The following is a 12,751-nucleotide window of genomic DNA, read 5'->3' on the forward strand; positions in this document are numbered from 1 at the left end:
TGTCTTCATCGACCTGGCCAAGGCTTTTCGACTCTGTCAATCACCGCATTCTTATCGGCAGACTCAACAGCCTTGGTTTCTCAAATGACTGCCTCGCCTGGTTCAACAACTACTTCTCAGACAGAGTTCAGTGTGTCAAATCGGATGGCCTGTTGTCCGGACCTCTGGCAGTTTCTATGGGGGTACCACAGGGTTCAATTCTCGGGCTGACTCTTTTCTCTGTATATATCAACGATGTCGCTCTTGCTGCGGGTGATTCCCTGATCCACCTCTACGCAGAAGATACCATTCTGTATACATCTGGCCCTGTGTTTGGAGGTGTTAACAAACCTCCAAACGAGCTTCAATGCCATACAACACTCGTTCCGTGGCCTCCAACTGCTCTTAAACGCTAGTAAAACTAAATGCATGCTCTTCAACCGATCACTATCCGCACCTGCCCGCCCAACTAGCATCACTACTCTGGACGGTTCCGACTGAGAATATGTGGACAACTATAAACACCTAGGTGTCTGGCTAGACTGTAAACTCTCCTTCCAGACTCATATTAAACATCTCCAATCCAAAATTAAATCTAGAATCGGCTTCCTATTTCGCAACAAAGCCTCCTTCACTCACGCCGCCAAACATACCCTCGTAAAACTGACTATCCTACCGATCCTCGACTTCGGCAATGTCATCTACAAAATAGCCTCCAGCACTCTACTCAGCAAATTGGATGCAGTCTATCACAGTGCCATCCGTTTTGTCACCAAAGCCCCATACACCACCCACCAATGCGACCTGTATGCTCTCGTCGGCTGGCCCTCGCTACATATTCGTCGCCAGACCCTCTGGCTCCAGGTCATCTATAAGTCTATGCTAGGTAAAGCTCCGCCTTATCTCAGCTCACTGGTCACGATAGCAACACCCACCCGTAGCACACGCTCCAGCAGGTATATCTCACTGGTCACCCCCAAAGCCAACACCTCATTTGGCCACCTTTCCTTCCAGTTCTCTGCTGCCAGTGACTGGAATGACTTGCAAAAATCGCTGAAGCTGGAGACTAATATTTCCCTCACTAACTTTTAACATCAGATATCTGAGCAGCTAACTGACCGCTGCAGCTGTACACAGCCCATCTGTAAATAGCCCATCCAATCTACCTACCTCATCCCCATATTGTTTTTATTTACTTTTCTGCTCTTTTGCACACCACTCCTCACGCCATTTGCACACACTGTATATAGACTATCTTTTTTTCTATTGTGTTATTGACTGTACGCTTGTTTATTCCATGTGTAACTCTGTGTTGTTGTTTGTGTCGCACTGCTTTGCTTTATCTTGGCCAGGTCGCAGTTGTAAATGAGAACTTGTTCTCAACTAGCCTACCTGGTTAAATAAAGGTGAAATAAAAAACAAATTAAAAAACATTGGTGCAAAGAAACTGAAAGTAGATTTACCCAACTCTGAGGAGACCGAAGGGATTTCCACAGGTAGCCATCCCTGAATTAAGGCCATTCCCTTAATTATGTGAGGCACTGGTTCCCAACCAGTGGTACTAGGACCCCTGGGGGTACTTGGCCTATCCACAGGCATTACATTAGAAGGTAAATCAGGGGTATTCTGGGCAGTGCACATTTCAGTTGGTGGTACAGTAACCAAAAAAGGTTGGAGTTTTTGTAAGAGAGCTTTATAGATAAAATAAATCATTGAATTGACCTACATAACTTCAAAGAGGGCCAGCCTACTTTCTGTAAAGATTGCAGTGACGAGTACTGCACCTATCACCCTTAATACAACGTTGTGTTACGTAATACGTGATACGTGGCTAAGTTTGCGTGTGTGGGTCTCTCACTGCAACCTCTAGATACTCCTCCTTCAGTATACACATATTTGACAGTATCTCAGCAGAATTGAGCCTTTTTGATCATATTAACTTTGAATGTATTGGTCCTGACAGGTACAGACACACAACCAGTGGGTGACTACAGTTGGCTATGTAGAGGACCAATCAACACCTTTACTTACTGAAGATTCTACGTCATGGTGGACTTTAGAAGAAACAAAATTGTGTGTGTGTGTGTGTGTGTGTGTGTGTGTGTGTGTGTGTGTGTGTGTGTGTGTGTGTGTGTGTGTGTGTGTGTGTGTGTAACAGTACATGTGATGCATTTTCTTACATTATGCACCCACCTTCGTCGTCTTCACTTTGTTTCCCGTACTGCAGCTCCAGCCTTTCAGATCAGGCAAAACTTTACACTCCTCCCCATCCATACATGGATGCATCTGACACCACCACTTCTGGGCAACTATGGATGCTGCAAGAGGCAAAGAGAGAGGGACACAAGCGGTTAAAGTGTGCCCTTTACAAGGCAGTGAAAATATACATTCACTAGTAGACTGCAGTAACAACTGAACCAACAAAAGTCAGTTTTTTTTCTGTTTCTACTAAAATGTCAATGAAAGTGAATGGAAAGTATTTTGATACACGACTGACAGTACAGAAATGAGATCCTCCATGACTGACAGTACAGAAATTAGATCCTCCATGACTGACAGTGGAGTAGTGAGATCCTCCATGACTGACAGTAGAGTAGTGAGAGATCCTCTGTGACTGACAGTAGAGTAGTGAGAGATCCTCCATGACTGACAGTAGAGTAGTGAGATCCTCCATGACTGACAGCAGAGTAGTGAAATCCTCCACGACTGACAGTAGAGTAGTGATCCTCCACGACTGACAGTAGAGTAGTGATAGATCCTCTGTGACTGACAGAGTAGTGAGATCCTCCATGACTGACAGTACAGTAGTGAGATCCTCCAAGACTGACAGCAGAGTAGTGAAATCCTCCACGACTGACAGTAGAGTAGTGAGAGATCCTCCATGACTGACAGTACAGTAGTGAGATCCCCCATGAACGACAGCAGAGTAGTGAGATCCTCCACGACTGACAGTAGAGTAGTGAGAGATACTCCATGACTGACAGTAGAGTACTGAGATCCTCCATGACTGACAGTAGAGTAGTGAGAGATCCTCCATGACTGACAATAGAGTAGTGAGATCCTCCACGACTGACAGTAGAGTAGTGAGAGATCCTCCATGACTGACAGTAGAGTAGTGAGAGATCCGCCATGACTGACAGTAGAGTAGTGAGATCCTCCATGACTGACAGTACATAAGTGAGATCCTCCATGACCGACAGTACAACAGTGAGATCCTCTATGACTGACAGTACAGTAGTGAGAGATACGCCATGACTGACAGTAGAGTACTGAGATCCTCCATGACTGACAGTAGAGTAGTGAGAGATCCTCCATGACTGACAGTAGAGTAGTGAGATCCTCCATGAGTGACAGTAGAGTAGTGAGATCCTCCATGACTGACAGTAGAGTAGTGAGAGATCCTCCACGACTGACAGTAGAGTAGTGAGAGATCCTCCACGACTGACAGTAGAGTAGTGAGATCCTCCATGACTGACAGTAGAGTAGTGGGATCCTCCATGACTGACAGTACAGTAGTGAGATCCTCCACGACTGACAGTAGAGTAGTTAGATCCTCCATGACTGACAGTAGAGTAGTGAGATCCTCCATGACTGTCAGTAGAGTAGTGAGAGATCCTCCACGACTGACAGTAGAGTAGTTAGATCCTCCATGACTGACAGCAGAGTAGTTAGATCCTCCATGACTGACAGCAGAGTAGTGAGATCCTCCCTGACTGACAGTAGAGTAGTGAGAGATCTCCACGACTGACAATAGAGTAGTGAGTTCTTTCATGACTGACAGTAGAGTAGTGAGATCCTCCATGACTGACAGTAGAGTAGAGAGAGATCATCCATGACTGACAGTAGAGTAGTGAGATCCTCCATGACTGACAGTAGAGTGGCGAGAGATCCTCTGTGACTGACAGTACAACAGTGAGATCCTCCATGACTGACAATACAACAGTGAGTTCTTCCATGACTGACAGTACAGTAGTGAGATCATCCATGACTGACAGTAGAGCAGTGAGATCCTCCATGACTGACAGTACAACAGTGAGTTCTTCCATGACTGACAGTACAGTAGTGAGATCTTCCATGACTGACAGTAGAGTAGTGAGATCCTCCATGACTGACAGTAGAGCAGTGAGATCCTCCATGACTGACAGTAGAGTAGTGAGAGATCCTCCATTACTGACAGTAGAGTAGTGAGATCCTCCATGACTGACAATAGAGTAGTGAGATCCTCCATGACTGACAGTACAGTAGTGAGATCCTCCATGACTGACAGTACAGTAGTGAGATCCTCCATGACTGACAGTAGAGTAGTGAGATCCTCCATGTCTGACAGTAGAGTAGTGAGTTCTTCCATGACTGACAGTACAGTAGTGAGATCCTCCATGACTGACAGTAGAGTAGTGAGATCCTCCACGACTGACAATAGAGTAGTGAGAGATAATCCACGACTGACAGTAGAGTAGTGAGATCCTCCATGACTGACAGAGTAGTGAGATCCTCCATGACTGACAGTAGAGAAGTGAGGTCCTCCATGAAAATATTTATATCACCTTTATTTAACCAGGTAGGCTAGTTGAGAGCAAGTTCTCATTTACAACTGTGACCTGGCCAAGATAAAGCAAAGCAGTTCGACACAAACAACAACACAGAGTTACACATGGAATAAAGAAACGCACAGTCAATAACACAATATAAAAAATCTATACACAGTGTGTGCAAATGAGGTAAGATTAGGGAGGTAAGGCAATAAATAGGCCGTAGTGGCGAAGTAATTACAATTTAGCAATTAAACACTGGAGTGATAGATGTGCAGACGATGAATGTGCAAGTAGAGATACTGGGGTGCAAAGGAGCAAAAAAATAAATAACAATATGGGGATGAGGTAGTTGGATGGGCTAATTACAGATGGGCTATGTACAGGTGCAATGATCTGTGAGCTGCTCTGACAGGTTATGTTTAAAGTTAATGAGGGAGATATGAGTCTCCAGCTTCAGTGATTTTTGCAATTCGTTCCAGTCAATGGCAGCAGAGAACTGGAAGGAAAGGCGGCCAAAGGAGGAATAGGCTTTGGGGGTGACCAGTGAAATATACCTTCTGGAGCACGTGGTACGGGTGGGTGCTGCTATGGTGACCAGTGAGCTGAGATAAGGCGGGGCTTTACCTAGTAAAGACTTATAGATGACAGTAGTGAGAGATCCTCCATGACTGCGAGCTGACTGGCCTGGCTGGTCTGTGTGTTTCCAGAAGTGAATTACAGGCCGTGGGTCAATGTCAAGCCAATGAACACAGTGGCAGGAGCGGAATAAACAGAGCAGCGTAGTGGAGGTGGGAGAGGAGCAGAGCTCCAAGGTCTACAGCTGCCTCTAAGGAGGCCTGTAGGGGGTAAGGCTTCCCTTGAGATTTCTAATGCTTCAGCAAGCAGTGTCAAGACGGGAGGAAGCCCCTGTCAGAGCCATTACAGTACAGAACACAAGACAGGGATCGATTCACCTGTCGGAGGGGCCACTGAGGACATGATATTAAATGACCGGTCCCCCTCTCTACTTCAGTGAGCCAGCGCAGCAGCTCCCCAGGTCTTACAGACTGCAGACAGACAGCATATAGCTGGCTGGCTCAGTAAGAAGTTGACTGGGTCGGTTTGAAGTATCCCAAACAAATCACATACAGAATGCTCTAAGACAAGTGCTCTAAAGAGCTCTTAACCAATTAAATGTTTAGATTGATCAGTAGATTGATCAGTAGAAGAAAATATCTTACCCTAAATGTGACCCACCACCTGGATTCGGTCCTATGTAGCAACATTTGAAATGGTATTTTCTACATTGTATAAAAGTAGACTCCGAGCTAGAAAATTGTATATCATACACTGCAGTTGAGGAACAACGGGAAAGTGAGTCTGCATTGAAAGTTAATAAACTTGTAACCCCACTTTTTAGAAAATGACCCAGGATATTTTTGGTACACCTACTGGAGAGCTCTTCTTTGTCTACACCCATTCCGAATTGTTCACACCCTCTTAAGCCTTAGCCCCACACATGACTTTAAGGTTTCACATGTGAGGCCATGTGCTAAACAGAGTGAATACGTAGTGTAGTAAACAACCAAAGATTTCAAGACTAAAAGTGGTGAAAGTAGCAGCAAAAAGTAGTAGTATATTGGCCTATATCCTAATCTGAATTTGGTGCAGGTCATGTTGTACTTTACATTACGGTCTCTGGTAAACACCCACTCTATCAAATAAAATCAAACTTTATTTGTCATATGCACAGGATACAGAAGGTGTTAACGGTACAGCGAAATGGTTACTTGCACAGTGGAGTCTTGCATAGTGGAGTTAGCTAAACAATTAATCATCATCCCAACTCATAATACCATGCACCATGCATGAATCTGCAGCTAACTAAAGCTAACCAACTAGGTTCAATGTTAGCTAGCTAATTTTAGGCTATAACTAGCAATACAAATGGCTTTCTGAGATACAACTAATATTACTAAATAGATCATACACGTAACGTTAGCTAGCGAGCTAGCTAACAGTACGCTTTAACTTGCAATGAAAAACTACTTTCTGAAAAGATTTCAAATGTATAATATCTGAAAATGTAGCTAAACTCTTACCCGTATACATTAATGAACACTTCTCCCTCTGTCATGGATGCCATGGTTGCCCTTCATTTTAAGATGTAATCCAGAGACAGGTGTTTTATACAACAGCCTCCTCTGTACTCTTTTTGACTCTCCGTATTTGGCAATCATCTGTCTGCTTCCATCGGGCATTCCACTGATTTCAAATCTCAGTCAACTTCTTCCGTGACAACAACATTGATTGTTGATCGTTGTTTCTTCCCCTATCACGGTCAGCAGAAGACTCTACAATTTCTAGTTCAATGAAAATGTTTTTTTTAACCTAAATCAGGTATTTCCTCATCGTCTGATTTTGTCAGAGAGAGTCAGCATGGCACAGTCGTCCTCCATCACAACCTTTTCCCACTGAGCTTTGTCAATAGTGCAATTAACTTCAGGTCAGCAATGCAACACTTTTTCAGTTATTCATGATATCTTAAAAAATAATGCTGCGGTAGAAAGGATTATACACATATTGAGCAGCTCATGTTATAGACAGAAGCATGTTACATTGCAGACCAATCCGAACTCATCTCTCGACATGTCCAGCTTATCAATTTTCTCAGCCAATAATGGATAGCAGGAAGGTTCCTGTATTTTTCCGTGGCTAAACAAACTAGGCTCAGAATTGAACAATTGTATTCAAATTTACAGATGGCATACAAGTTTGTTATTAAGGCACATGAAAGTTCTCATGTTACAGAAGGCATTTCGGCCAAAAAACGCATACATTAAAAAAAATATTTTTAAAAAACGTTAAAATGTCTTTCCTGTGAAGTAGTGACGTGCAACATACTCCTAGCTTCTTAAACGGGTAACACATTTTGAAAATGTAAAAAAATAATTTGAAACAACACTATTTCTAAGTGATACATGAGTGAAACTAGACCAATGTTGGTACAATATACAGCCTCTTACTGTGGTGTTAATACTGTCAATAAAAATTCAAAAATACGAGAGCAAAAACAACGACCGTACCGTCCACACAAGATGGGGCCGCTCTTGTTGTCCCGGCAACCTGTCCGGGGAAGCAGGAACATTTCACCGTCTGGGATCTCTCTTCGATCTTGTTCTTGTTGCAGCAGCGGTGGGCGGCGGTCACTTCACAGGTCCCTGCTTTGACATGCACTGCAAACACAGAGGTGGTTCCATGTTAGAATCATGTTCAACACTCCAGCTCCTGCAGAACAAACACTGTAAGCTACAGCTGTGTCTGTAAGTACAGATCTCAAATGACCCTATTCTCATTAGTGCACTCTGTATGTTTGGCCCAGGTTTGAACAGTCACATAGGGCTGCCGCATTGGGCTCTGGTCAGAATAGGGCACTACATGAAAAAAGCAGTGGAACTGGCTTTGAGGTCCATATCTGAATTTGAGGGATACAGGGAGACAAAGACTGTACCCTACAGAGGCTTTGATACACATACTCTTTGTATGTACCCTACAGAGTCTATAAGACACATCTTTGTTTGTTCCCTACAGTCTATAAGAAGTCTTTCTACAGTATCTATACTTCAGAGTCTAATCCAACTAAAGCAATGAGTATATTGATTGGGAATATCCCTCCTGATCTTAAATGGCCTTTAAAAAAGCCAGAAAAGAGTGGGGAGGAAGTGTATTAGAACCTACCAGGCAGGGACCTCTATATAGCTGACATGCAGCTCACTGCAAAGATACATCTCTCGTGTACTTTCATGCTTAAATTGTTCTCCACGTAGGGGGCCTTTTCTTTCCTGCAACTGATGAATTATGCATAGGGAAATCCTTCTTTAAGAGCTGAGAGGACCACAACTTCAGTGGTGAGAACACGGACAATATAGTCATTGCTTCATGAAGTAAGAGATATAAAAATACCCCATATAGGTTGGTGCTGAATTATTAATTCCAAGTATAAAATGTAGACTTCTTTTTTGGTGGAGACGTTTGAACTAGCAACGCATCAATCCACAGCAACGTTAACAGAAATACGTTGTCGATGTTGTGTTTTTAAATGCCTCCTTTGATGTAAGGAATCGTGGACTGAAAGACCACAGAATTGTTGTGTCAATTGAGTTTACATCAATAACAGTATGACCTGTGTTATACCATTTAAAGAATGAGCCTTTTAATATTTAGAATAATAATTTACTGCGGGTGATGATATCCTTCATGTACACAGTTGTCTTTTTAGATAAAAATTTAAAAAAATGTATTTGTGTCTATTTTATATTCATTACCTTTCTTCTTAGTAGGCCTACGTGAAAGTCTTTAGTTTTTTACACATCATTGTCAAGGGGGAAAACGATTAAAAGTTTCAGTGTTATTTTCAGATCAGCCTTAATTACGCCTGTAAAGATTTTCAATTTGGGACCTGAATTGAAAATAGATTGAAAATGGGCCTCCATCTTGTCATTAGTGAGCAATCCAAAAATCTAATCTACAACATTAAAAACATTTTGCTTCCAATCAATAAGGAGCAATTCAAATTCCAACAAAAGGCCAGTTAACAATTGGTGATTGAGTGCTTTCCAGCCAACACAACCTTACTGACGCAAACACAGGTGAGGGTCTTCGTCTGTGATGTGATTATCTTTAAGCCACAGGCATACCCCTGGGTCACAGTTTCAATTGCTCAAATTGAGTATTCAAACTTTTTTGAAGAGGGGGAGATAGCTGTGTGTGACTGATACGTAATCAATAAGGGTCCAGTAAAGCTCCGTGACACTCAGTCACTCTGTTACACTGGGAGATAAACAGAACAATCGAATGTCAGAGTTGAAGGAAATGATCTTATAAGTGATCAAGAGGAGAATTTGAGAACACACAATAGATTCAGAAAACTATGAAATGTCATAATAATAGCTACCTGTGACTTCTCCATAATAATTTGATCAACTTGTTCACTAAAAAGTACTGAGCATTCCATAGCAGAGAACTTACTGCTTCAACGCTTCAACCTCCAAACCGAGCAGCCATGTCTGCTAGCCCTGCATGGCTAGCTTTGCCAAGTCACCCGGTTCATCGGCTGCGCCTCCACCCCCAGCACGCCCACCAGGCTATTTGTGGTCTGAGAGAAGGAGAGCCAGCGCAACAGAGCTACCGTACAGGGTTGGGTCTGGGCTGGATAGCTGGAAGACTGGAAGGGTTTACTCATTAAGGTGCAGTTGGCAGCATGCAGCCAGGGCTGTGAGGAGAGGAACCTGTGAAAACTACTGATTAAACCTCAGGCCTCAGCAGCCCTCTACGGGTCAAGGTCACTGACTCAGGAGTCAAACCCCACACCAAGCAGTGTGCACGGTGGGGAGGGGGTAGGGGGGCAAGGTGAGGGAGATTAGGGTGTGTGTTACAGGGGTGAGGCGAGCCTTGGCTGGTAACTACACACAACAAAGAAAAGGCCATAAGCTGGCTGACTGCTGATCCTATATCCTCAGCCTACACCCTCAGCCTATTGGGAGAAGGTGGAAGTGAAGTGTGAGAAATATGATGTTCCTGGTGCCCATACTGTATATGGGCTAGATTCCCTGTTATACAGTGCATTCGGAAAAGTACTTAGAACCCTTGACATTTTCCACATTTTGTTACGTTACAGCCTTATTCTAAAATGGATTCATTTGGTTTTTTTTCTCATCAATCTACACATAAATAGCCCATAATGACAAAGCAAAAACAGGTATTTAGAAATATATACAAAAACATTTTCGGAAATATTACATTTACATAAGTATTCAGACCCTTTACTCAGTACTTTGCTGAAGCACCTTTGGCAGCTACAGTGAGGGAAAAAAGTATTTGATCCCCTGCTGATTTTGTACGTTTGCCCACTGACAAAGAAATGATCAGTCTATAATTTTAATGGTAGGTTTATTTGAACAGTGAGAGACAGAATATCAACAAAAAAATCCAGAAAAACGCATGTCAAAAATGTTATGAATTGATTTGCATTTTAATGAGGGAAATAAGTATTTGACCCCTCTGCAAAACATGACTTAGTACTTGGTGGCAAAACCCTTGTTGGCAATCACAGAGGTCAGACGTTTCTTGTAGTTGGCCACCAGGTTTGCACACATCTCAGGAGGGATTTTGTCCCACTCCTCTTTGCAGATCTTCTTCAAGTCATTAAGGTTTCGAGGCTGACGTTTGGCAACTCGAACCTTCAGCTCCCTCCACAGATTTTCTATGGGATTAAGGTCTGGAGACTGGCTAGGCCACTCCAGGACCTTAATGTGCTTCTTCTTGAGCCACTCCTTTGTTGCCTTGGCCGTGTGTTTTGGGTCATTGTCATGCTGGAATACCCATCCACGACCCATTTTCAATACCCTGGCTGAGGGAAGGAGGTTTTCACCCAAGATTTGACGGTACATGGCCCCGTCCATCGTCCCTTTGATGCGGTGAAGTTGTCCTGTCCCTTTAGCAGAAAAACACCCCCAAGCATAATGTTTCCACCTCCATGTTTGACGGTGGGGATGGTTTCTTGGGGTCATAGGCAGCATTCCTCCTCCTCCAAACACGGCAAGTTGGGTTGATGCCAAAGAACTCCATTTTGGTCTCATCTGACCACAACACGTTCACCCAGTTGTCCTCTGAATCATTCAGATGTTCATTGGCAAACTTCAGACGGGCATGTATATGTGCTTTCTTGAGCAGGGGGACCTTGCGGGCGCTGCAGGATTTCAGTCCTTCACGGCATAGTGTGTTACCAATTGTTTTCTTGATGACTATGGTCCCAGCTGCCTTGAGATCATTGACAAGATCCTCCTGTGTAGTTCTGGGCTGATTCCTCACCGTTCTCATGATCATTGCAACTCCACGAGGTGAGATCTTGCATGGAGCCCCAGGCTGAGGGAGATTGACAGTTCTTTTGTGTTTCTTCCATTTGCGAATAATCACAGAAACTGTTGTCACCTTCTCACCAAGCTGCTTGGCGATGGTCTTGTAGCCCATTCCAGCCTTGTGTAGGTCTACAATCTTGTCCCTGACATCCTTGGAGAGCTCTTTGGTCTTGGCCATGGTGGAGAGTTTGGAATCTGATTGATTGATTGCTTCTGTGGACAGGTATCTTTTATACAGGTAAGAAACTGAGATTAGGAGCACTCCCTTTAAGAGTGTGCTCCTAATCGCCGTTCGTTACCTGTCTGAAAGACACCTGGGAGCCAGAAATCTTTTTGATTGAGAAGGGGTCAAATACTTATTTCCCTCATTAAAATGCAAATCAATTTATAACATTTTTGACATGCATTTTTCTGGATATTTTTGTTGTTATTCTGTCTCTCACTGTTCAAATAAACCTACCATTAAAATTATAGACTGATAATTTCTTTGTCAGTGGGCAAACGTACAAAATCAGCAGGGGATCAAATACTTTTTTCCCTCACTGTATTACAGCCTTGAATCTTCTTCGGTAAGACGCTACAAACTTGGCACACCTGTATTTGGGGAGTGTCTCCCATTCTTCTGCACTGGCTGGGCCACTCAAGGACATTCAGAGACTTGTCCCAAAGCCACTCCTGCGTTGTCTTGGCTGTGTGCTTAGGGTCATTGTCCTGTTGGAAGATGAACCTTCACCCCAGTCTGATGTCCTGAGTGTTCTGGAGCAGGTTTTCATCAAGGATCTCTCTGTACTTTGCTCCGTTTATCTTTCCCTTGATCCTGATTAGTCGACCAGTCCCTACCAATGAAAAACATCCCCACAGCATGATGCTGCCACCACCATGCTTCACAGTAGAGATAGTGCCAGGTTTCCTCCAGATATGACACTTGGCATTCAGACCAAAGAGATCAATCTCGGTTTCATCAGACAGATCATCTTTTTTTCTCATGGTCTGAGAGAGCTTTAGGTGCATTTTGGCAACATCCAAGTGGGCTGTCATGTGTCTTTTACAGAGGAGTAGATTCCGTCTTGCCTCTCTACCATAAAGGCCTGATTGGTGGAGTGCTGCAGAGATGGTTGTCCTTCTAGAAGGTTCTCCCATCTCCACAGAGGAACTCTGGAGCTCTGTCAGAGTGACCATCAGGTTTTTGGTCACCTCCCTGACCAAGGCCCTTCTCCCCAAATTGCTCAGTTTTGCCGGGCGGCCAGCTCTAGGAACAGTCTTGGTGGTTCCAAACTTCTTCCATTTAAGGAGGCCACTGTATTCTTGGGGACGTTTTTTGGTAGCCTTCCCCAGATCTGTGCC

General features: G+C 43.7%; 1 protein-coding gene across 2 annotated transcripts in view; it reads right to left on the minus strand.

The window, feature by feature from the left end:
- LOC139554671 (chemokine-like protein TAFA-2) overlaps positions 1–12,751 on the minus strand; it is a 176,702-nt gene that overhangs the window by 26,994 nt on the left and 136,957 nt on the right. The window contains exons 3-4 of one of the 2 annotated variants that reach the window (XM_071367698.1): positions 7,577–7,726; positions 2,173–2,297 (exon numbers count right to left, since the gene is read on the minus strand). In XM_071367698.1, coding sequence (XP_071223799.1) covers positions 2,173–2,297; positions 7,577–7,726 — 275 coding nt within the window. Of the gene's footprint in view, positions 1–2,159; positions 2,298–7,576; positions 7,727–12,751 lie in introns of both variants that reach the window. The other variant, XM_071367688.1, reaches the window with a different exon arrangement.

The sequence above is a fragment of the Salvelinus alpinus genome, chromosome 2 (assembly GCF_045679555.1).
Source record: "Salvelinus alpinus chromosome 2, SLU_Salpinus.1, whole genome shotgun sequence".
Lineage (NCBI taxonomy): Eukaryota > Metazoa > Chordata > Actinopteri > Salmoniformes > Salmonidae > Salvelinus > Salvelinus alpinus.